General features: G+C 49.3%; 1 protein-coding gene across 2 annotated transcripts in view; it reads left to right on the top strand.

Annotated features, from left to right (window-relative positions):
- Window positions 1–25,003, top strand: part of LOC128894636 (protein prickle-like) — a 112,211-nt gene extending 87,208 nt beyond the window's left edge. Inside the window, exons 1-7 of one of the 2 annotated variants that reach the window (XM_054156496.1) lie at window positions 12,540–15,001; window positions 16,927–17,230; window positions 18,980–19,516; window positions 21,734–22,050; window positions 22,276–22,599; window positions 22,854–23,299; window positions 23,453–25,003. In XM_054156496.1, the coding sequence (XP_054012471.1) occupies window positions 14,517–15,001; window positions 16,927–17,230; window positions 18,980–19,516; window positions 21,734–22,050; window positions 22,276–22,599; window positions 22,854–23,299; window positions 23,453–23,697 (2,658 nt within the window). In that variant the 5' untranslated portion in view covers window positions 12,540–14,516 and the 3' untranslated portion in view covers window positions 23,698–25,003. Of the gene's footprint in view, window positions 1–12,539; window positions 15,002–16,926; window positions 17,231–18,979; window positions 19,517–21,733; window positions 22,051–22,275; window positions 22,600–22,853; window positions 23,300–23,452 lie in introns of those variants that run through there. The other variant, XM_054156497.1, reaches the window with a different exon arrangement.
- Window positions 25,004–26,330: the final 1,327 nt, after the last annotated feature.

Raw genomic sequence — 26,330 nt, 5'->3', positions numbered from 1 at the left:
TTACAATATCCAGTGAACGGTGAATAAATAAAAAATAACGATCCCCGTGCGAATTAAATAACGCTGAAACCCGAACCTAACCTAGACGTAGCGATGAGAGCGACATCTGCGATCAGGGCCTGGGAGAAGTAATAAGAACTAAGCTTGAAATCTTCCGTGCACGACTCGCGTATCCTGCCAAAAAACAGTTCCACGAAGTCACGCCAGCTGATTGCACGTAATTCCAACGGGGTGCCCGCAATCGTGTTCCCGAATAAAGACCTTTCTAAGAAGAAAGTTCCAAGGACAGCCGCGAGCGCGATTCGAGGCTACCGCCGCGAAGGATCGGCGCGCAGAAGCGCCTTCGAGCGCGGGACTTAAGTGCGTAGCCGAAGAAATGACGCGCAGTTTGAGGGGCGGGAGGGGAGTGGCCGCGGGGAGGGGGCCAGAAGACGCAGTCGGTTCAGGTTGTTCCACATCTAGCGATGGGCTTTCGATTCTTGCGCGTTCCAGAGCAATTTAATCGATAGCAAATCTGTTCGTTTGAAGATCGATTAATTTATGAAAGCGAGGTTGGTCGACGCTTGACTCTCGAGCATTTGCTTTGACAAATCGTTTTACGTAGACATCGAATTTTACATTAACGATCTGTGGTGGCACCTCCGTTCCTCACCACCAGAGGGAAACCGCGCGGTCCGCGCGTTTCTCGCAAGTACACGGTCCGCCTAACATTGCTTTATAATGCCCTTTCCGATCGAAATCCAAATATCCCGGTGTCTAAGGCACGGATCTGCTAGCAAGCCTCACCAATGAGTCAAGTAGCAGGCCCAGGACGAAACGCCTCCCTTCCTTTTCTCCTCTCTCTCGCTCTCCCTCCACAGGCGCAACAACCACCACAGATCGAATATTTCTGGATATAAAGTAGCTTATACTTTCGGCTAGAACACGCAGAGGAAGCATGTCAAATTTTAAGCAGATTGGACGAAACGTGTGGAAGCTATAGCGTGATCACAAACACACAACTCCTCGAGTTGCGCAATTGCTACATCCGCTTAGGTTTGCGACCTACCACCTGTGCGTTTGTGATTCACCGAGTTTATTAAATATACAAGGCTAGCTGGAAGATTGCGACAGCCTGATCGCGAGACTATCGACATTCTGGGTAAAACTAATTTCCAGGAATGTTCTGGAGGAATCGAAGCGTTTGTCGTAAGTTCGAAGCAAAATTGGAAGCGTCTTGAGGCCATCGCTATCTCGAGCGAGGTAATAGAGGCCAGGTAGGCGGGTCGACGCGCACGAAAAGTAGGGCCCCGCGGCTCCGGGGGAACGTTTTTCTCTAAATTACAGCTCGGCTCGACTCGTTCGTTCCCCGTCGAGCCTTTCCCGCGAGCAAGCCACAGTCAGCGCTCGTCCGTCCACTACCTGAATTCCCGATTTCACGTTCGCGTCCGCGATCCCTTAAAAATGCGAACGAGCGAACGCTCGACGGACAAGGTTGATGATGCCATTCACGACGTTTCGGTTGAAATTCCAGTTAATTGTCGACCCCCTTTCGATTCACGAAACCAGTAACCCCTGACAACAGTTTGTTTAACGAAGTATTTCACATTTCATTTTATTAACGTCAGGATAATGCTCCTAACGTATTAAAAAAGATTCAAAATTCCCAATCGTAACTGATTGACACGCCATTGGATACTGTTCGTAGTACGACGGGACACCGCACAAACAGCGCCAATTAGAGGAGGGAGGCCCTGGGAGGCAAACGGATTCTTGTATCGAAATACTCGTGTCGCGGCGGCGGCATTTAATTACATCGTGGTATTTGAATCTCTAAACGCTTATCGATCGAGGTAATGGCGTCCCGAGTACAGAACTCTTAACGCTTCGATGGCAGCCATTCATTAAGAGGAAAGCGTGCTGCGCGCGATATTTCACGGTCAGGCGAAATCCGCGATTCCGTTCGTGCTTGGACAGAGGTTTTCACGAGATGTCCCGATGTTTATTGGATGAGATAGGTAAACCGGATCGCGAGCCAGGCCAGAGCTATCTTCCAGGAATGAAAATAGAGGAATAATCCGACGCCCCGAGACAAGGTTCACTGGGCGCAAATTTCCATCGTCCTGATGCCGGTCTGCCGAGGAAACCCTCCTCTTCTTCGTTTCGTCGGGTGAACGTGGTTCCATGACAATATCAGGTGTTATCGACAACGAAAACGTCGATAAACGTTCATCAATTTTCGGTGCTTCGTCGATAATGTCAGCTGTCTAACAAAATCAGGTGTTATCGACAGCGAAAACGTCGATAAACGTTCACCAATTTTCGGTGCTTCGTCGATAATGTCAGCTGTCTAACAAAATCAGGTGTTATCGACAGCGAAAACGTCGATAAACGTTCACCAATTTTCGGTGCATCGTCGATAATGTCAGCTGTCGGTAATACGGCTTACGTACCTGCCGTAATAGTTCCATCTGATATCATTTAACATCTCTATTAATATAGATTCCCTATAGAAGAACATATGTCGAATGTATGCGATAGAGGAAGGCAATTTTCCGAAAGTTCCTTTTGCTCCGTTGATTTAAACAAGATATAAATAGCAAAACGTTTAATCTTCGTTTACGTGTGCGGCAGACGACGGTATTTCGCACGGTTGCTTGCCGACGTCGTAACGATACCATCGACATTATGATTATTTAATCGATAATCATTAGCAACACCTCCGCATCGATCTTCTCGAATCCGGTTTCGGATCGTTAAGCATTGACACTTGAACTCAACACTTTAAGTGGAAACGTACATAGATCCCCAATTAATCCGTGACTAATGCTCGTAGAAACGTTCACGCGCGGATAATCGATGGATAATTTCTGCAATTATGAAATCAACGGCCCCTGTCGTGGCTTCACTAGGTGATGATTTACAAGCGACCCAATGCCGTAATTACAAGATGGCTGTCGCTAGACGTTCAACGCCAGCGTAGCCAGTCTGACCAACGCTAGGGAATTTCACCCAAATCTTCGAAATTCTTATCAGCCGCGAAACGAAAAACCCCCGTAGATCGATCTTTTTATTACCAATTTTGAAATCGCCCAGGAACTTCGTCGCAGATTTGACAGATTGCGTTTCATGGTATCGCGAACCGCGATAGGGCTAGGAAATCTCTGCGATTTCATTAGCTTTTTTTTTTTTCCGTGCGCAACATCGTAGCCTCTGCAACCTCGTAATTCCAGGTGAATCATCCGGCATCCCCGTCGATTCTATCCCGCGTGTCTTCGTCTTCCGTAAGAGGAAGAGGAGGCGCTGCACGCAGCGATCGTCGAAAGCACGCATTACGGCATCGACAACGAGAGGGACGAGGTTAGAAGCAACGAAACGGACAGGCGGAGCTGATGGGTAGTTGGTCAGGGCAGCGGTGCACCAGCGCCGGGAATGAACTCACGTAGGTTCGAGTATGCCCATCCACAACCCATCAGGAGATGGATTCCAACCTACAATCTGCATAATTCCCTGGCTGGATTTCCTTATCCTTTTGCGCTCGTTCGCTCGCGCCCGATGGAACTCGGCTTCCATTAACGGCCTACTTCCCCCCCCCTCCCTCCTCTCCTCGCCCTCCCTCCCTCCCTCCCTCCCTCCCTCCTTTCTGAAGAGAGGACCTCGAACCCCCCGAAGCTCCTCCAGCTTTGTTCCAACGCTCGTATTGTTTAGTCCATGAAAGTCGTCTCGCCACTTTATCGGTAGACGTTGGTGAGATCACTTTGTCGAGACCGCGATCAAATTCCACAGCGTTCCGAGCGTTGGCGATTCCGTTAGGAATCGTTCTGAATACGCGATGAAATTCCCTAGTGATCCCACAGATGGCAAAACCATGACGTTGGTAACCTCGAACGATCTACCTGCGAATCCAAGTGACAGTTGAATTATTTCGCTTTCAACCAAATTCTCTTTAACTCCGTGATATATTTTTTTCAATGATCTTAATCGGACGCGATTAAGTGGAAACGATAAACCGAACCAAAATGTTACGAGGTTATTCCACTCCTCGGCGACTCTCGAGTCCCACGGATCATCAATGGTTCATGAATTGCGAACGTTCGCCGTTCGCTAGTAGGATTTATTACATACGTCGAATATGGAGTTTCAAGGCAATTATAGTCCCGGACGGAGCCTGTTTCATATAATTATAGCGATCGTGATAGATATCGGGTTCGTTCCACTCCTGAAATCTTTGGGTAACCGATACCGTATTCAAACTGACGCAACTCATTTCTAAGCTAAACATTTTTTATATACAAATATGAAATTCCCTCGAGGACCTGGATGTCTTCTATTAAACATAAACTGAAATTTGCATCTCCTGAACATCGTCCAACCGAAACCGAATTAGAAACCGAAACATTTGTTTCTCGCTTAAATCGCCGCGGTATGCCTGCAAACCAAGCGCGGTTTCCATTAAGTCCAGGAAAAAAAATAGTCCCTCCCCTCGGGCCGTGTAAGGCACGATCGGCTGATTTGTACCCAGAAAAGACGAGGGAATCAACGATGTTACCGGTGGGGAGGGCGCAGCGTTTACAAATATTGGAACAAGCCCGTTCGAGCAGCTACTATTGACGGAGCAGTCGAGTGTCGAGGCTCGTTCCTCGTATTCATTTCGAGAATCCGACGTGTTCCGCGAGGCCTCGGCCGCGGGAAGTCGTAATGAGGGAGAATGCTCGTGGGAAACGAGGGAGGGACGCTCGCATAAGCGCGGGAAAGAATGAAAGCGTACGCGTGTCCCGCGGATGATGAGACCCGCACGACCCGCGGTGGATTTCAGATTAAAACGGAACACTTTGTTGCGAGGCGCCACTGTACCTACCGCAGGAAACAGAAACGCTCCGTCGCAGGAAGCGCGAAACCTCTGCGTGCTGAGCAGAAAGCGCGACTCCGTTGGAGGGGACGATGGAAGGAAGCGGGGAGAGAAATAAAAGCGAAAGGTTGCAGGCAGTTTAGAAATTTTGTTGCGCTTTAATCCATAACTCGTTTTAAACAAAAAATGTTGCTTAGGTCACTCTGGTTCTCAAGGCCTCGATTCATTCTGTTCTCGGAGTCTCGTTCAAAGTATTATTTTTTTACATTCGTTGATTGCGTACCTACGAATCTGCACAAGAGCTCGGGCTATAGAGGTAGCGCGATTACGACGTTTTCGCAGGTGTTGGACGTACCCATCATCGTTCTAATATTATCTTAGATAAGTGCATTAGAATAACACTTATCCAGCTGCCATCGTGACGGTGCAGGATCCGCGATAATCGGAACGGTGCGACGCGCACAGGAAATGCGCGAAGACAGTTTTAATTCGAGAGCGACTGTCTTTGGCAACGCGAGTCGAGTCACGTGACCGAAGAGTGAGTGAGATTATTGTTTTTACGTTCAGAACTGGTTCAAACTTCCAACAGAATTGAAACGAAAGGATAATAATTTTGTAGCATCGCGTGCTTCGACGGAAACAATTTCGTACTGTTCGAAAGATACTCTCACTTGGAAAAACTCACGATGATCGCGCGTTTCCTGCAACCGCGAGATACACGCGACCTCTGCTCGAACTGGAACGATATCCACCAAGCACCAAGAACGAGCGTACCAAGCATCTCTGTGGTCGAGGTCGGAGACGATCGAATAAATTGTTCGTCATTTGTCGCTCGAATGAGACACGAGTTATAACCCGAGGGTTCGAATCGAGCGCCAAACGGCGAAATTAAGGAGTCTGCGCGAACCGATGCGCGATAGATCCGCGCGGAAACCAGTTTCGCCCGACGAAAAATAATACGTGTCTCGCTAACTGCTACGCAGCACTACCGTGCTGAATACAGGGTGTTTCATCGGAATGGGACGAGAGAAAGTCTACGAATTTAACGCTAAAGAGATCTATCGCTAAATTTCGTACCACAGTTCGATTAATAAAGGCGTGAGAAAATACTTGCACGTGTAGAAACGAGCGACGAGAACTCGTGGTACGCGATATCGTTCCAACCGAGGGACCCTGTAGAGGCGGCGGTTGGAAAATGAGGAAAATATAGGCAGCCACGGTGTTGCTCGGCGACGGGCGGTTTGCGGTGCACCTGCGGGTTCGGCTGAACGTTGCGGTGGCAGCGTACGCGATGCGTTTCGAGCACCACCTGTTTTGGCGGGTAACAGGTGCCGTGGAAGCCAGCGAAAGAAGGATGGTCGAGCGACGTACGCTGAAACGCACGCAAGAACGCACGTCGCGGACGCTAAACAGGCTTTTAATTGCACCACCTACCGATGATCGCTGATCCAATGAAGATTCGAACGCGTTTTTCATCCTGCACGCCCGGCGAAGTGAGACGCCAGCCGCGACACGGAATCCGTGGAATTAACCCAGTTACGGTCGACGTACTTTCAGGATGCGTTTACAACTCGTTTCGAACATAGTTTTCAAGCACGCCGTAAAGTGCAATTTTTAAGTGCAATATTTAAATGCAATATTTAAGTGCGATATTTAAGAGCGATACGTAGACATTGATGAGTTCGCTATACTATTCAGGCAACAGATGATATTTTCTCGCTGTTACTTTCGATAAAAGAACTAAACACTTCGACGTCATCCATCTATCTGTAGACCATTTAAAATTAGCCGCGCAACGTATGAATGTGAAGCCGAGCGAATGAGACGAGTGCGGATAAGAGAAGGGAGAGAGTGTTTATAAACAGGCGAAATGCCGAACAACGGCAGAAGATCGCAGAAGAATTCAGAAGAATACCGAAATACAGAGACGAAAAGAGAATAAGAGAGAAATAAAGTCAGTTGTAAAGTACGTAGTCCGAAAAGTGTTTTCCTATAACGGCATCGCGATAAATTTATATTTACAAAATATCCACGTATAAAATACCCTCCCTCCGTTGCCAGACACCTAAATCATCGAAAACAACGCGAAAAACAGCTCGAAGCTAGCAGCGCGGTTCTCACGAATGGAAAACTTCGCCAGCGATTACACACGAGCGAGAGAACAGGTGGCGCGCAGATTGTCCGCGATGAACCCAGTCGTGATTCGCTCGTGTTGCGCTTACCGCGTGTCCAGGTGTAACCGGTACCCGCGCACCGGAATTATTAACTGTTATGCAGATGAATCTCCCCGCTTCTATGCGCGTCGGCGCACCAGGCGCGTGCTTGCGTCGGCCAGATGAAATTTTCAGCCTCCCAGAGGGCACGAATACCCCCGTCATCGACGCTACCGATCATCGCTGCGTATCGGGATGCGCGAAAGGTGACGGGAGGGGGTTGGGTTTCGGTGTTAACGAGCCGCAAACGTGCGCCGTGTCACGAGCTCGCGGAGATCGGGAGACGTGATCGATCGAACCGCCTTATTCATCCGGACGATGGTTTTTATTGGAATATAGGCGGTGGAATGAATGAGTAGACTTTTATTTGAACTTGACATTAAAAACTTTATTCGAAACACACGGAAGAGCACGTCTGTTCTGTTCGCTAAAAGCAGCTCGAATGAATGAAAGTGAGGTCGGTAACGAAGAATTTCGCAGCTGCACCATCTTGACTTGTGTCTAGGAAAGAAACCCAAACGCGCAGAGATGGTTTTTGTAACGAAAACTTTCTCTTTTAAAAAGAGAAAATCGAACAGCTTTTCGAAGGAAAAAAGTAGTAATTACATCGAATCCCGTAACTACTTGTTTGTATCTACCTCGTGACAACGATGACGTATAGTTATCCAGTCGCCTAGATTAATCGCCCGGGTCCCATACTTTGTAACACAGTCATTAAGCGCTTCTACGGCGGTCTTCTGAATTATGCATTCAACGATGTTCGAGATTGGAGACACTTGTTCGACACCGATCGCATCGGAAACATTGAGAAAATAACGCGAACTTGGTAGCAGCGACTTTAATCGTATTCGAATTTCGTTGCTTCTAGCAATCTGTTACGTTAATAGTCTGCTACCCGTAAACTGCTGAATGTCTACCAGCTGATCGACACGATCGATAGCCTGTCGCGATCGTGTTTAGAGAGTATTGGAAATACAGACGGTGGAATAAACGAGACTTTTAGTTTACCGTTGATTTTGAACACTTTATTTGAAACAATAGGAAGGGTTAGAAAGAAGCAGCTCGAATGAATGCGAGGTCGGTAAAGAAGAATTATCGTACACCCTATCGGTCCCATACTTGGTCTAAACAAGTCAAGATGAAACATAGCTCTGCACTCTCTTGACTTGTGTCTAGCAAGGAAACCCAAATAGCGATGGTTTTTGTAAACGAAAAACTTTCTCTTTTAGGAAGAGAAAATCTACCAGAGAATTTCACTTGAATGGAAAATAAGCCATTATTTGAAAGTTTCATTTCGTGGCGATCAGCACTCGAAACAACCGAAATAATATATAGATGTTACGCATGCCACGCAATTTTGCTGGTAACCGTCGGTAGCCGCGTTGCCCCGACGAAGAGGAATAGCGCGTCCGTCGCGAATGAGAAACTCGTTCAGACCACCGCTGGATCGCCGTCCAGCTCCTCGATTTGATTGAAACCTTTCCGCAGGGTGCAGGTCAGAGGTGACAGTGCAATACAAAACCCATATTTCTCGTATGGCGGCGCCGCGTGTACGGGCTACTATAAGGATTTCCACGAGTTCCTTTTTCTGATCGGCGGCGGATGTAATTTTATTAGCGTGACGGATGGCCGGGTAAAGGCAACGAACGAGTCGAGCCCGATTCGAATTGCTTGAATAGCTGAACGGCTACGTTGCCGAACACTTTACTACTTTCCTAATTGAAAGTAATCGAATCGTTATAACGTGTCGTATAAAAATGCTACGCGCGGCTCTTTGTCTCGCGCGAGGTCAGAAATAATAAAATACACGAACGGAGGCTGCGGTACAATACAGCGTTGAGTAAATGTTTAGATTATTGGTTCGAATATCGAGCGAATGTTTATTTGATCGGGTCGAATGTTCCTTAGGGGGAATGCGTTTGTTTGAACAGAGTGCAAGCGATACGTGAGAACGAAGAAAGAACGTCTGTGACACTTGAACGAACGAATGGGTAGTTCTGTTAGCGAAGTCATCAAAAAAGTAAAAAAATTACGCCAAGTACATGAAAAAGTGGAGGACTCGAGAAGTTATCATTGAAAAATAGATCCCCATAAAAAACTACAAGACAGTAGAAAAATATGTGAAATCGAAACGAGCTGCCACTACGCGAGTGCCTCCTCTAATAAATTATACGTATAAGTGGTATCTTTATTTTACACTCGTTTACGACCGCAGTTTTATTTGCCGAAATATTTAACAATGTGAAAATGACGAACGTCGTTGGATTGTACTCTATCTTCCTTTTCTTCATCCGTCATCTTCTTCCAAGAAGAGAATAATCGATGCCGCGACAAAGAACGCGTGAATATAAAGAAACGCGGAGAATTACGCGTCGAGGATCGATCGAAACATCCCGTACCCGGCGAAACAACGGGATGAAGACATTTCTCAGCGTCGAGGTTCCTGGAAGCAGTTGGAGGAACCTCGGATGGCCGCAAGAAAAAGAGGAGGACGCGCTCGATCGAGCCGCGTGCGCCCGTGTAACTTATCGTTACCCACCGAATTAAATTAGGCGATCCAATTTTAGGCCAGTTACGCTCGGGACGATGTATCCTCAATCTTTTTAATCGATCGTCTCGTTCGAACGACCCGTTCAATTTTTCCAACGGTTCGTTTTCGCTGTCTTATTTTTTCTCGCAGTTTACCGATTCCCTTCCAACGTTCTTGCACGAGACACCTGCCCGTAGGTGGGTTCCAAGGAAGGTTGCTCGTGCCGCGATGCGCTGGGACCATTTTGCGGCGGCAGCGGAATCGTTGCTTGATCGCCGCTCGTTTCTGTAAGATCGGATTAAGGAATTCAGGATGGAATCCACAAGGCGCACAAAAACACCGACAATACTAGCGTAAAAGATTATATATTCAGTAAGCCTCGATGCAAGTCGGTACAGTTCTGACCTCCGCCGGAAAGCACAGTCGCGAGGACACTTCTAACGTCAGGCCCTTCGTCCACGAAAGTCGTCTGTCCTAAAACCTCCTTTAAGAAGGAGAACGCTTAAGAATATCCTAACGCTGTCTGTAATATTCTAACATTTCGGATATCGAGGTTGAGCTTTCCACTCGGTTTAACCGGTTGATGTACAGAGTCACCATAGTACCAATTCGCTCGTTTCTTTTCTTCTCGTTACTCGCGAAAGTCATCGAGTCGTTCTGTAGAGCTTGGGGCCACCGAGTAACGCGTCAAGCTGACCCCTGCTCTCGTAACTAATGTTCCTGGGTGGGACGCGATAGCGCTTGCACTCTGACCAGAAAAAATCAAATGACTAAAGACTCAGGGTGCCGGGAGTTAACGGTTATTAGGGAACCATCAACGGAAAGCATAAAAGATGAAACGAAGATTCGTAGCGACCTCGAGACATCCAGGGGGACTTCGTACACCGAGAATTTGACGTCGTACCCTCTATTTGAATAACTGTTGATAAGGTATCCGGTATTATCGGTAAACCTGTCAGTTAGCAACTGTGAACACGACGTGTCTTTAGATTAACGGAGTTGCACGAGCGAATCGGAACCAACAGAGCCACGAGATCGAAGAGGATTCTGGCGAACGTATTTATGCGTCCCCTTCGACCCTAAGCAACCGAATAGCCGATAAATAAGAAACAGGCAAAGGGGTAGCGCGTGCGTTTAATTGGTCGGCGATAAATACCGGACTCCTCCTGTTCGATAGAAAATGCAATTAGTCGGTAAAAAAAGAAATAAGCCATCGAAAGATTGGCCAGCGATGGAATGCGCCTCGAGAAAAGGAGCAAAGAGGCGAAAATCGTCGGGAGGCTGGAGCGAAATGCACCCGTTCCTGGTGCTTGGCAGCGATCAGTTGGATCGGAGGATACGCTGGAATCTTGGAGGATACGGGTAACGATGATTAAGCGATGGAATTCTTGTTGGCCATGGAAAACTCCGTATCATTAGGCGATCCGGCAATAGTCGAGAAAGGGACCAGTTCCCGTTGCGTTACGTAAGAATTTCCTGATCCCGTGGAAGGTTCAATGGACCTGGGTGGAGACACTCGACTAGTCTAGTTCGCTAGTTTGCTAATTAGGATCTTCGAAGTTTCGAGTTGATAGTTGGGTGGTTGAAGACTACGCATTGGCTGCGTTTCGGTATACGAGACCGATTAGAGACGGTCGAGTCCTGTTGGGAGTAATCGGGATCTTAAATTTCATCGATCACGACGCTAGCCAGGTGATGGAGTACCATCTTCAGCGTCCGTTGAACGATGCGCCTGGGTGACCGAGGCAGGGGGTCTATGGAAGTTGGACGACTCGCTCGAACGCAGCTCGTTTTCATTTTCACAGACCCTGTCAGTCACCCGTCGTACGACTAATATTTTGACCTGGTACACTTGGACGTCCGAAATATAGGTTCCAATAAAACGTTCTCGTCAGTCCTGGGACCTGTTTGACGAGATCCTCGTTTTAATGTCAGTAAATCCTTCCGTTAATGGTCAATTAGCAACTATAAACATGACGTGCCCCTAGATTAAAGAACTTACACGAGAAAATCGAGAGACTCGAGCATCCCAAAAAAAAAAAAGCATCCCAGTGTATCGAGTGTATCGAGAGTATCTGCGGTATCCCTCAGTGGTTCGGTCCATTTTCTATAGAACCGGTCGGGTAATCGTTTGGATCGAACCGTTGCTGCTGCAACAAATTCACAAAATCGAGAATCCACCCACTTAACAATCAGACCAGAACCTCTGCATCGATTATTTTCTAAAGTCCTCGGGCTGGGGATCGACATACAGGCGATGGTCGCCTATATGAATCTACTAACAGCATCGAACTCAACCAGTGGAGGACCCTAACGATCCGTCGTACAGTTGCAAGAAGCTACGAAACTTCTCGTAAAATGTCTGTCTTCGGGATAGACCTGATTTCTCACTTAAATAATCGCGTTTTCCAAACAGAAAACACCGTATCCTCTCGCAATTACGAAATTTGTATTCAGCCGCGATTTTTCGTAATTTTGCGATCCGAATTGCGTACCGGCCGTGTCGGTCCAGCGCGAGATCGCCTTCGGGGGGCTGTTATTCGTCGCGACGCAGGCTGCGCACGCACACGTCGAGGCACTGGCGGCGTAAAAGCAACGCGAGCGCGCGCGTACACGAACGGGGGCCCCTTCGGCGAGGCGTCGGGGCCCGACACGCCACACGTATTAGAAACGAATATAAATATATCGGGAAGGAAGGCAGCCGAGCCTTGTGGAGGGGGTAGCCTGGCTGGCATTGGCGGCGCGGTGGTTACGCTCACCGACGCAGCGGTACAGCGGGGAACGGGCCCCTCGTTCTCCGTTCCCTCGAGGGGCCCTCTGGACGGTGGTCTGCTAGCACCCCCCACCCTTCTCCGCGGGCTCGGAGTCCCAGTGTACGCTCAGTGTCCGCTCGGCCACAGCACGCCCGAGTAGAAAAGCCCGGGACACCGCGACTAAAATCGTTTCGACTCGTTCGTGCTCAGCGCCGCCGGCTGGGCCCTAGTGCCGCCAATTAACCGCGAGGCCTCGCGAGCAGTGCGCTTACATCCTCGAGCACACCATTATTCGAGGCTCGAGACCGCGACCCACGCTTCGCGCGCATTTTCGAGCAGTGACGCGCGATATCGGCAGTTTCAGGATCGATCCGCGACGTGATCGACGGTGCTTGGACTAGCGATCCTCGTCTCCAGGAGCCTCGAGTCCCAGAATACCTGTTACGAGGCAGAACGCCTGACGAATAAATCTAGGACGCCGGTTATAAAACCGTTTTAATTGCGCGTGGTCAACGCCGGTTGCGACGTGGTGCCATCAGTTCCTATGTAGCAGGGCCTCGCGAGATCTGGGACCGTTCCAAACGCACGTTGATCAGTGATACGCTGGACATTAGCCACACCAGTATTAATCCACGGCGTTGGTGACTTCTCGCGTGATCGACGACGGATGTACCAGCGCCCTAGGACCCCGAAGCACGTTCAGTGTCCGTTTCTTCGCGGCGTCCTGGATTAGCGAAGACGGGATCGTCCTGTGAAGAATTACTACTTGTACTTGTTTCTCGGTGATTTGGGCCACCGTGCGCGTTTTCGGGGCCTCACGGAGTGTTCGAATCTTCGAAAACCGCGAGATTGTTCCAGAATCTCCGCGGGCGGATATCGGCAGCGACTCGCGACATGCTTGGCCCGTGATCGTTGGGCCCGTAGACTGCAGAGTGATCAACGGTGGATGGAGATCCGCTCCGGGCCCGTGATGACGCTGTCTTCCGACCGGTGGATCGTTCCGCGAACCTCAAGATGCGCGAACATCGCGCGTCGAGGGCCCTACGTGCATCGAGTTGGTTCGAACGAAGTCCAAAGAGGCCCGATCGGGAATTGACGCCTCGAGGAAACCCTCTGGAGAACTCCGCGGCCGATTCCACACCCAAGGACACGCGGGAGGGACCGGGCCCAGCGTTCCGTGGGTCCACACTTCGTGACCGCGCGAAACGTTATCGGTTTCCCTTTGTATCCGCGGATACGCGCCGCGTATTAAAACGTTAATCTCCGGCCGTACTACCGGTTATACGTACAGATTGGCTCTCCCTTCCTCCAGACTGTCTCTCTTTCCTGTTCTCTTCGTTTTTCTGTTCGCCGCCACCTTTCTCTCTCCTTCAGCTCCTCTCCCCTCGCTAGCTTTCGCCCGATCCCCTCCTACCACCGCGGGCCACGGGGCCTCTGTCTCTTCCTTGCCGTCGGGCCACGTCCTTATTGCCGTGATCGCCGCGTGCCATGATCACCGCGAGACCCCAGAGATTGCCAAGATTCTCGTCCAGATGAAGATTTCGAGCGGCGAACAAAAGATGTCCGTGAATCGATAAACCGGCGTTTGCTATCGCGGAATGCAGTCGCGGTGAACGAGACTTTGCGGACGGTGGATAGAACGACGACTACTGGGACAGTTACTCCGAGGGAATAATACTCGAGACTTTTGGTGATCGCAATTGTCGCGATCTACGAGAATAAAAATTCGTCCGAATTCAATGCGCAGTGTCGTTCCTTCGCTGGGATATCGTTTGCGATCAAGCCCCTAAGCCGTGTTTGATCGTCCGTGGAAACGGGACCTCGAGGGATCTCCATCGACGCGGTGTCCACTTGACGATGACGGCTTCTTCTTCCTCTCCGTTGTCTATGCCCCCTTCTTCCTCGTTCTCTTCGTCCAGGTGGCTCCACCTGGACCGCGACCGAGACCACGATCTTATCGAGCGCCGTCCAGGCTGATCGAGGCGAAGAACGATCGGTAGGCTATCGTCGGATGATCGCGGAGAGGCTTAACGCGGCTGGGATTGAACGCGAAACGAGCACCGGCGAGAGAGAACGACGCACAGCGATCCCCCGCCTGCGGATAAGGCGAGCCTCTCCGAGATAAAGCGAGAGTCTCACGAGGGGGACCGCCGAGTGGTCCGGAGCAGCGCACCGGTGACGTCTTCGAGACGATGTCGAGCCTAGCCAGGAGACGGAAGACCTCGCTGCTGGGCTCCAAGAGGTGGTGGCAGGGCGGCTGCTGGGCCACCAGGAGCCACCAGGAGGCCTACCTGCGCAAGCTCTACGCCAGAAAGAACGAGCACGCGGGGAAAGTCGAGGACGAGGCTGCCAGCCGTCAGGAGCTGGAGAACACTTGGACGAATCCCGGCGCTGTCTACGAATTGCCCCCCGCGGACGAGCACTACCTGGACGCGTTCCTCAGGAGCAGAGAGGATGGGATTCACGAGGGAGACGTCGTCGGGGTGGTCGTGGGGTGTCCAACCCTGGCTGCCTCCGGCACCAGTCCCACGGAGAAGTGCGTCGAGTACCTGAACGGCGCCCATGATGCCGCGGCGGCCTTCGAGCAGGATCGCAGGCTCGGGGAGCAGGAATGCAACCGCGTCGCCGATTGCAGCTCCCTGCATTCGGGTTACGATGTCGCCGCCGCCTCTTCGGAGTGAGTTCACCGCGCCCTGTTGCTCCCGTTTCTCGCGCGGACCGCCCGAGGGGGGAAAGTTTCGTATCCGTCGACCAGGCCTCGATCTTTTTCTCGATCGCCAGTCGATTGCGATCGGATTTTCGAGTGTTTCGTTGGTTGGATCGAGTTAGAGGTTGAACGCGACGATGGGGCGGGTACTTTCTATTTATCGAGACAGGGTTAATCTATTTGAACAATTTATTCAAGTGTCGATTGTTACGGGTTTTGGGAGTGTAAGCGGGACGATGGAGTGGTCCTTCGAGTCGGGACACGTGACCTTCGGTTTTCGTTGGGTGAGTCGATGATTCGAGACGATTAGCGTAATGTAGCGGTGACGTCGAGTCATTTGTTTACTTGTACAAACGACGCTAGGTTTCTAATGTCGCGGAGATCCTTATCCACGGTTGCGCCGTGGAGCGCTGATAATGAACGACTATGACGATGATAGTCGCAACGAACGCTACGTAATAACAATAACGACGATACGAAAATTCTGGTAGCGACAATGCCGACAACAATAACGATGACGCTCCTCGAAATTGCGCCGATTTTAAAAAAAGCGTGTGAGCGTTAGTTGTTTGCGCGTAACCGTTAATCATTATCGTAATACTCGTTTATCATTTTCTCGCGAAGAGGCACAATCTTTTAATGGATCGTAAATGGTAAATCGTAATATATGATGATTTTGAGTGCTCTCGGTTTTATAGTCTGCGGATTTCTGTAGCGAATGGTACGCCCCTCCGTTTCCTAGGAATTAAGAAAGCAAATGGCGGATGGGTTTTATCGCTTCCCGTAGGAATGGAATGCCACAATTTTTTCTGGGAACATGGTTTTATATTAATATGCAACGCGCACTGTGCCGTCGCGGATTGCGGCGTTGCGGTTAGGGTTGTCGTGTCGGAAACTTGGTTTATAGAGCTTGCTTCCGAATCTAATCATTTCCTCTTCGCTGTCACCAAATTCCGAACTTTTCGTTTCCAACGGGAGCGCGTTCCTTCGTCATCCGCGCAATAAATTCGATAATCAGTCGTTTCCGGTCAAGCATAACGGTCTAGGCGTTAAATCTCAAATGATAAATGTGGAATTTATTGGTTTCAGAAGTGGGATAGATTCATTTATGCCGTCCGTGGTCAGGATAACCGATAAATTTAATTTACGACATCTAATAGAAATAGAGTTTCTCGCTCTCCGCCGGAGAGAAAGGTTAACGCTAATAGCGTTCGTTTTATGCAGTACTTAAGTCCGTACTTGACTTTATGTTCTTCCAATGAATCCTGAGATTGAGTTAACATACGATTCCTCGGCGACGTCGGGTCGACGGTCAGGTTTTATCGGGTCAGGTCGTGTTCGAGACGCGGGAGTTCGGTCATGCAATATTTTTGGTACGTTATTTTCAAAATCGTGATGATGTAACGTGAATCGCGACGATGACTATGTGCACGATGATAAACTATAACGATGACGATGATTTTTATATAACGTACAGTAAAGACTGGATAAGTGCAAGACAGGATTGACCGCATAAACGCAAAATGACTAAACCGGGGGATCCCCTTTGACACTGGGCGATCAGAACAATGTAATATGATTCTAACTGAAATATCGGTGAAACATTATTATCGTCACCCCGATACGCTTTTCCCGACTGCTGTTTTCCTCGGACCTCTTTCTCTTTCACTCTCTGTCCTTTTCTACGTTCTACAGAATAGAAACCTCGACCGGAGAACTGCAATGTTTGACAGTTAATCCAGTCTTTACCGTATATGCATACTTTGATTTAGAACACGCATCTTCGACGATTAGCTTCGATTAACTCCGAACGATAGCAAACTATCGATTTTCTCATCCACTTCTACGCGACGTCGTTCGAATTCTAACGAGATCCGTCGATTGTCGTTTTTCAGAAAAGTGTGCAGAAGCTGCAGGTGCCCGAGGGAGGAGCATCAGCGGACTTCGACGGAGGCGGGCGGTCCCTCGGGACTGGGCCTCGGTCCTGGCCCGCCGATGGCAATGGCCATGGCGTTCCAAAGCGGGGCCGCCGGTTCTTCTCACCAGGAGCCCTTCAAGAGTCCCGTCCAAGCGGCACCGCCCGGGCTGGCGCTTCAGGAGGCCCTGATGCATCATCAGAGGCACTCGCAGAGCGACGATGACAGCGGATGCGCGCTGGAGGAGTACACGTGGGTGCCGCCTGGTCTCAGGCCGGATCAAGTAAGAAACAACCGTCCAATCGTGCGTGGAATACTGATCCGAACCGACGGCTGCTCGATTCTCTTCCTCCGCCTGTCGAATTTAGTGGGTTACGGCCCATGAAATGTCCGTTTTTTTTTTCCCTTTCGTTCTTTCAACGTTTCAATCGAGCCACGTCGTTCCTCGAATTCTTGCGAGTGGAAAGACCTCGCGGAGCGAAACGTGCGTCCGCAGGAACACGATCTTTCTATTCTTATTTTTATTTCAAATTGCGCCCCCCCGTAGAGTATTAAATTCATTTTAATATGTTCGTTTTTCAAGGGGGAAGCCTACCTAGGAAAGCCGAACCTTGTTAATTCGAGATATTTTTAAATCTAAAAAGTGCTACGCATGCCCCAAGAATCCTTCTTTCGTATACCCTCGATCTTATTAACGGAACGCGTTACGTTTGTCCCGAAAAACTAGGATCAAGAGATATCGAAACGAGGCCGTTAAAAATCGTTCTTTCCGATACCGTGTCGGGACAGAAGTCGCCGCGAAACGTTTACGGCCGACGAGGGACAAAGAAAGAAAAAGAATCGGAACGTTACGAAACTTTCAGGACTCGTTGACTCTCGAGTGGGCGCGCCCTGATACGCTATGCGCCGCGCGCTGTGACTTTAGATTTGCATAAAGGTTTGCTTTCTCTCCAGCTGATTTATCGAGACAGTTACGGGAGGCTTGCACTCGAAACGTTTTCGGATTTACAGAAACATCGAGAATATCGCGTATTATCCCTTTCTGCTACTCGTGGATCCAGAGGGTCTCGAGGATCTTCCGAAAGATCGGTACGGATGTAACATCTAGCAACTCGAGAGAGTGTCGCGTAGATTCGGATTAGGATTGGACGGCGATCCGAAAAACGTAATAAAACATCCCAGGCCCGTTTCGGTGTTTTGTTCGAGGGAGGAGCGTCCGTCACGTGTCCCGTGTAACTGTAAGCACTTCGTTTCTGAATTATTCATGAACGATGAATATCGAGTATCGCGGTGGCGATAAATAAAAGCTCTCGACTGTGACTCCCATTTAGTAGAGGGCGTAGCACTCCGAAAGTAAATATTAGAAAATTACCAATCTTGCTCGTCTTCTCGAGTACCGAAGACGTGGATACTGCGTCATCGGTCACGAAGGGAACCAAGTTCCGAACGCCTCGAATATCCTACCCATTCGTCGCTATTCTAAACCGTAACGACCGAAAAAATATATAGGATCCTATAAAATATATAGGATCTTTATTTTATTAGGAATTGACAAGGAAAAACAAATTATGTTGCCCTGAAAAGTAGAGGTTTTAATTTCTATAATATTATTCTGATATTTACATTATTTACAATATTTACAACCTACCTGAAAAATAGAGATACGACAATTGAAGTTTTTATATTGTCTTACGTCAATTCCTCTCCTTTCCTTACATTTAACGAAATTTAGCGAAATCTAGTGCAGAGCGCGGCAAAATTCAAGTCTTGGTAAAATATATTTTCCTTACATATATATATACACACGTCGAATCGAGTATAACCTCTTCCTTTTCGAAGTCTGTTAAAAACCCGCGGTCACCGACGAGCACAGCGTCCGGCGAACGCGTGTCAAGGCTCCTCCCTCCTCTCGCAAGCAAAACGACGATCCTCGAAACGACCAAGCCCCGAAGCAGTCAGGCAAGGGGCACCGGTGCTCTGTTCCACACGATTGCTCTTAATTACAATCCGTGGCGCGTACACGTTGTCGCAGGTACACCTGTATTTCAGCGCGCTACCGGAAGACAAGATCCCGTACGCGGGTAGCGCGGGCGAGCGGGAGCGGGTGAAGCAGCTGCTGCAACAGCTACCGCCACACGACAACGAGGCGAGGTACTGCAGCGGCCTGTCCGAGGAGGAGAAGCGGGAGCTCAGGGTGTTCGCGGCCCAGCGGAAACGCGAGGCTCTAGGACGGGGCCACGCCAGCCAGCTCGAGAGGCCCCACGGCGCGGGATGCCGCGAGTGCGCCAGGCCGATCGCCGCTGGTGAAATGGCGGTCGCGGCGAGCCGTGCTGGACCATCGGCGCTCTGGCATCCGGCGTGCTTCCTCTGCTGCGTCTGTAGGCAGCTGCTCGTCGACCTGATATACTTCTGGCGGGACGGCAGGCTCTACTGCGGCAGGCACCACGCGGAGACCCTGAAGCCGCGATGCTGCGCCTGCGACGAGATCATACTGGCGGACGAGTGCACCGAGGCGGAGGGCAGGGCATGGCACATGAGGCACTTCGCCTGTCTGGAGTGCGATCGCCAGGTAAAACGATCGGGAATGCCTCCCATGGGACGACGATGGGATTCGAACAGGCTCGAGTCTCGTTGCGATCATTCTCTCGCGAACCTTGTCCCTTTCTCTTGTTAGGATAACTCGAAGCTTAACATTTTACCGACCCGGTAGTCGATTAATCGACTTTTTGTCCGCAACGTTTACCGACCGGTAGCTGCTACGGTAACTAGCAAGTATTTGTTGCATTGAATCGAGATACAAGTTGCTTTGCTCTGTAAGCTCTCGTATTTTTATACGATTCTCGGTGCCAGGGAAGATCTGCTGCGGAGCGGCCGGTGAGAAGGGCATAGGATCTTGAACCGCTACCGGTCGGTAAAGTGTTAAGAAACTTGGTTAGGTCGAGTTATAAGAGGCTTGATGTCCGAGTCTTTGAGTGACCTCGACGCATAGATAGACACTCGATAGATAAGGTACTCTATTGGTAACGTAGCATACCCTGACGGTAATGTAGGACCCTAATCTTACCACCAGAGTGTTTCACGTTACCAACGAAACTACATATCCTATCGATCGAGGCTCTATCTCTACGTTATCGACGAAGTCAAGGGGTTCGTTGACTCCGAACCCCTTACCCCCGCTGATTCCGATCTAAAAAAAAATTAAATCGTAGCTTTATTTGAAATCAATAAATCAAGGCCTCGAGTAGTCGAAGCCTTTCGAAGAGGCCAAGTCTCTCGAGTCCACTCTGGCAGAGGCCACAATTTCAAGAAAACTAGTAAAAGGGGTCATGAATAATTTGTCGCATGCACAGCGTAGATGCCAAAGGACTGCCGAACGGAGACGCGTTAAATGATAAGATAGACTGCAACAGGTTTCTCGTCCTCTCGGTGTTATTAGCACCTTGCAGGTGGCCTCGATGGTGTCGGTTTAGCTAGGCTTCTCAGAGCGTATATACCTCCCGATTTAGCGTTGATATCGACGAAAGTGTTGCATCACGGTGCGACGTATGTTGATCTTGGACAGGTCCACCTTCCTAATCCTTGGTTAGTTAAAAATAGTAATAATAGTTGTAGTCGAGGTTGAATTGCTAGGAGTCGAGAAGTGAATGCAATTCTCTACTTCTATCAATTCTATTCAGACTAAGTAACCTCAATGGGTTTGCTCGTTTCGTGACGAGACGATTATTTACACCCAAGCAGTCCACGTTTGTCGAGAGTCATCCACCGCCCTGCTCCAGACCTGTCAACCTCAGAGCTATATCCCCTTCGTATCGCGTGACGGCCGTCCATGGCATACAGTTCGCGCACAATAACTCATTGAATCTAGGTGTCGATAAATGTCACACGCAGTCCACGCGCTGTACATCTCTTTTGTGCTAGACAAAGCTTCTTATCGTCCCTGTGAACGCGATAATGAACGATCGCGTGTCTGGACGAACGTCACCATCGGATAATCCGTGGCTGCGTTCGCTTTCTGCGCTATTGACGCATCGATCAGCCCTTGTCAGGGACGTCCACTGAGGGAACGCGTCGATTCGACGCAGAAATAAAAGTGCCGGGTGTACTAGTGGGCGACGAATTGGGAAATCGTCAGATCTAAATAGCAGGTGCTTGGTGGCACCTCCTGTCCTCGCCACTAGAGGGACACCTCGCGTTTCCGTGTTTCTCACAAGCGCTCGGTCTCGCCTAACGTCCTACCTATTAGGTTGTTCCAAAAGTTTCTTTCGCTTTATTAATAAGTAATACATGCACAATAATTTACGTTACATTGCTGAATTGTGCACGATTCGTTTTGCTCCGTTACGGTTACAACATGAATATCTATGAAATTAGATTGTCTATTTATGTAAACACGACCACATAAAATAATTGAGCGCAACTCGCGAAAGAAACTTTCGGGACAACCTAATACAATCTACTCCCGCCGACTACTGAACATCTCGGCGTCCAAGGCACGGGCCTGCTAGGTAGCCTTACCGACGAGTCCACTATAGCACTGTAGTATTCGAACGCCACCGCGTCTCCTAATATTTAGGTTTCCTGTTACTTTAGATAATTCCCTACGATCCCGCGACCTAGATTCAAAGTGCCAGTCATTCGACTCCAGATGCAGAGACACTTCCAACGAAGCGACAAGCTATGCTCCCAGGAAGGTCTCCTCCCTTCTCGAAGTCGACCAAAGAAATTCAGGGACCGGGAGTCCCTTGGATCAGCAATTTCTCGCCTAAATTTGCATCGTCTTTTCCAGCTCGGGGGTCAGAGGTACGTGATGAGGGAAGGTCGACCGTATTGTCTACGCTGCTTCGACGCCTCCTTCGCCGAGTACTGCGACAGCTGCGGGGAGCCAATCGGCGTCGATCAAGGACAAATGTCGCACGAGGGTCAACACTGGCACGCGACCGAGGCATGCTTCTGCTGCGCCACTTGCCGCGCTTCCCTCCTCGGAAGACCGTTCCTGCCTCGAAGAGGTGCCATTTATTGCAGCATAGCTTGCAGCAAGGGGGAACCGCCGACGACACCGAGCGACTCCTCCGCTGGCCCGCCTCCGCCGCCTTCCTTCCTCAGGTATGCAGTCACCTGATCCTAGGGTTGGACATACTTGCGATGTTAGGTAGAGATATCGAGTGGACACTCGAGTGCGAAATAGAAATACCACTGCTGAAAATAATTCCAACGACCTTGAAAGGCCTACAGTGTTCTTCAAAGACTTGTATTTGCTTATGGTTCTGATGAAGATAGCTGTTCGAAGAGTGGGAATCATAACTTATCTCATTACCGTTCCATTTTCAGAACTGGTCGGAGACAACCGCCAGCCAGTGAAGGTTCGTCGAGTCCACCGCCCCCTCCGCCACCTCCCCCGCCGCCAGGATCCAGACACACCCTGGGATCACCGCGCAATTCACCTCGTATGACCAGGAAGCATCATCAAACGTCTGCTTCTCTGGCGACGACGCCCACGCAGAGCACGCTGAGTCCCGAATTCACGGCCGAAGGGTTCCCTTCGAGCGGCTCCAGGCCCAGCGGCCTCGACCGGGTGCTCCTCGAGAGGAATCTCGAGAGACTGCTCCAAGATCGCAGTTCTCATCCTGAAGAAAATCGCAGCGAATTGGGAAGGTATATTTACTCCCTGTTTAACAGAACCGCGAAGGTTAATCGATTCTCTCTTTCAGAGGTGAGAGGAGGATCTCGTTTCTCCTCTCCGATTCTTCTTCCTTCTTCTTATAAGACAATTCTGCAACGTAAAGTTAAATTCTTTACCAAACCCTTTCTTTTACCAATCAACCCTTTCTTTTACACAACCAAAAGCCATCATGGCGTCTTTCACACCCCTCCAAAGACTAAGAATCTCGACTTTCTTTGTGTTCCAGACTGATGCAAGCAAGGGATCGAGAGCCGTTGAGATGCGTGCAGAACTGCGCTCCTTCCCACGCGTCGAGTATGCCGGAACTTCCGCCGCCACCGCGGCCGTCGTCGGGAGCTTCCGCGTCTGCGTCTACGTCAACGGGGATCGTTATCGCCGGCGGCATCGGTACGTTGTCCGGTGGCAATTTGGCACACGAGTCGGCGACGTCGCCGACGAACCTCCACGTCGGCCAAACAGACCCCCCGACGCCGACGTCGCGACGCGTACGGTTTCAAGGGGACTTAGACGTGAACGATCACCCAGGAACGTCGTCGCGCGTCCCCCTTTCGCCGACGAACGACAGGAATTCGTCGTCCTCGCCCTCCCCGACGCCAGCCTCGCTGTCGAGGACGAACGTGTCTCGATCGAGGAGCTTGCAGTCGGAGGAAGTCGCTGGCACGTCTGCTTGGGGTGTGTAAGCTTTGGTATTTCGTATGTGAACGACCAGAAATGATCAGAGAATAAAAATCCATTGTACAACAATTAACATCCATTGCCGTTAGCGAATATAATAAAATTGTGTGTCGATAGAACAGATAACATTGTATTACTTATTAATTGCAGGAGGGTCCAAGTCGAGAATCGACGGCGAGGAGGAGGACGCGGAGAGCTGCTGTTCCACCTGCAGCTCCTCGAGCAGCTCGGACGAGGCTGCCGCGTACGCTCTGCCGCCGAGAAGAGCGTACGGCGGCGTCAGGATATCGTACGTGCCCAACGACGCGGTCGCCTGCGCGCGAAAACGCGGCCCGACCTCGTCGCCGTCGTCGAATCAGCCGCAGAGGGACACGGAGAAGTGCGTCGTGTCCTGATGACATCCGCGACGAATAGTGACGATGATCCTTTCGTACGTGCCACCGAAGGAAACGCTTCCTCTACTGTGGAGTCGTAAGACGCGGAGGGACTCGAGCCTCCAACGGGCACGGAAGTGCAGCGAAGGGCCGACAAATGCGAGACAAAACAGAGTTCCTAACCGACGGCCACGTTGCTCGAGGCTCGAGGCGTCAGCGATGAGGACTCGTGATGGAATACTCATTCGTGTAAATAGTGAATGTACTTCCGCACCGATCGCTCGCGTACACCGGACAATCGCGAGGATCGCGCTTTTTCCTTCTATTTTTATTACCCCGTTGATGTATTTGATAATAATAACGATAATAATAACGTTATATTTTATTACCACCGTCATTCCCGCTGCGAAGCGAGAGTTCAGCGCCGTGTACTTGTAGCTCGACAAGTCGAACGTTAATCCCTGGACTCGTGGGGTTCTTCCGTAGCCTTCTTTCAACCCTTTGGGCATGAGGGAGTTTTCATACCGCCGCCTGGAGCGAGCTTTTTCGCGTTTGTATAGTTTCGTGTCGACTGGTGGTTTTATTAGAAATGTTGCGGTTACGTGCTTGTAGGAAGATGCAGTATTATTGTATTTATTTGTCTACGTTAGAAAGAACTGAAAAGAAATGACAGGGTGCAATGTATTGCTTTGGCCCTAACCTTAAAAATATAAGTGTATGTTTGCGCTGCTCAAAGGGTTAAACTTCAGAACTTCAGTTTTACGCATACTTCATTCGTACAATTTGTGTTAAAAAGGAGTAGCGTACAAGATGCCCAAGGTCCTATGTTACCTGGTCTACGGTCTAATGTCCTGGTTTCTTCATGTCATTCATCTTTTTACACTCGGACAACGATCTTAGGGGCCTCTCGTTAATCCTTTGCGATTCTACGTCGAGCGAGGCTCAACGAAAATGTACTGAAATCAAAAAATGTGGATCGCAAAATGTTAACCTTGTCGAGCTACTCGCGTGTTTTACGGATTCTTCAAACTCCACCCACGCCAGTGTCCTCCCCTCGGATTCTTCCTCTGATCCAGAATTTTTACGACGCGAACTCCGCTCTGCGAGGTGTCACGTTACGCTTGTAAGTACAAACGACATTTCCGAACGATGTAGACAATCTGAAGAAGTATTCGGGAAATAAATCAAGACGATGTCGATCGAAGCGAACGTGTTGTTTTTAATGATACAGAATCGTCAGTGATTTTATCCTCTTTTGCTAACACCATGCTACTTATTTTTAGGATTTGCTGAATTAAGGTGGTTCTTTCCCAACTGTATTAGTCAAAAAAAAAGTAGAATACAGAAAGTATTAATAACGATATATTTTCTATAATAAAATTCTTATATTATTAATTGATTATGAATTTAAATAAAACAAGTAGTAATTGATACATTTGCAATTAGTCTTTCAAGTATTATTTTATTCAACATAGTCGTTATGCAATGGTGTGCACGGTAACTTCAAGATGACAACCGTGCCCCACTATGAGTTGCCGCATACTAGGGGCGCATCCGCCTGCGCCTACGAGATGGCAACCGAGCCGTCAAATCGGCTAGCATAGATTGCCGCATGAAAGGGGCACCTCTGCGCCTAGGAGATGACAACCGAATCGACAAGCAGGCTAGTATCGGTTGCTGCATACCAGGGGCACCTCTGCGCCAACGATGTACCAACTTCCTAACACATCCTACTACCTCTGAGTACCTCCTAACATCTCCTAATACCTCCTAACAACACTCAACAACTCTGAACGCCTCCTAACAACTCCTAACACCTCCTAACACATCCTATAACCTCCTAACACTTCCTGACACCATTTTAATTTCCTTTCATTTCCTAGCACATTTCACTTCTTTCCCTGGCACACCTCTTCCTCTATTGATGAAAAAGGTAAGTTTCAAGTTACAATTAAAAATTATGCCACCTCCTGGTTCATCATGCTCTCCTGATGCAAAAGGTAAGATTCGAGTCACAAAAAAAAAATTATGCTACCTCCTCACTCATCAAGTTCTCCTGATACAAAAGATAAGTTTCGAGCTATAAATAAAAGTTATGCCACCTCTTCGAGGATCATGTTCTCCTGATACCAAAATGTAAAATTTGGCCAGAATTCCCATACGTACCGAAAATTGTGCCCCTTGAATTAGGCAACCTATACTTACAGATATGTCGGGCAAGTTGCCTGCTCGTAGGCGCAAACGTGCCACCTCTTCGCATATACATGTTCTCCTGTTACCAGGAGTAAATATCCGACATTTCCCGTCACTATTTTGAGCGGCGTCAAAATTCAACATAGTTGCAACTCAGAAGTTCGGCACATTGTGACAAAATCCGAAAAATCGACTCGACTTTTCAACATTGTTGCGGTCCCGAGAAGAGCTATTTGCAACATTGTTGAGTTTGCAACATTGTTGCGGTCCCGAGAGAAGCTATTTGCAACATTGTTAAGCTTGCAACATTGTTGCAGTCCCGAGAGAAGCTATTCGCAACATTGTTGCAGTCTCAAGAGAAGCTATTTGCAACATTGTTGAGCTTGCAACATTGTTGCAGTCTCGAGAGAAGCTATTTGCAACATTGTTGAGCTTGCAACATTGTTGCAGTCCCGAGAGGA

This window comes from Hylaeus anthracinus, unplaced genomic scaffold (genome assembly GCF_026225885.1).
Source record: "Hylaeus anthracinus isolate JK02 unplaced genomic scaffold, UHH_iyHylAnth1.0_haploid 4, whole genome shotgun sequence".
NCBI classification, from domain to species: domain Eukaryota; kingdom Metazoa; phylum Arthropoda; class Insecta; order Hymenoptera; family Colletidae; genus Hylaeus; species Hylaeus anthracinus.
Note: the sequence above shows the minus strand (reverse complement) of the source record. Positions and strands in the feature narration are given on the sequence as shown.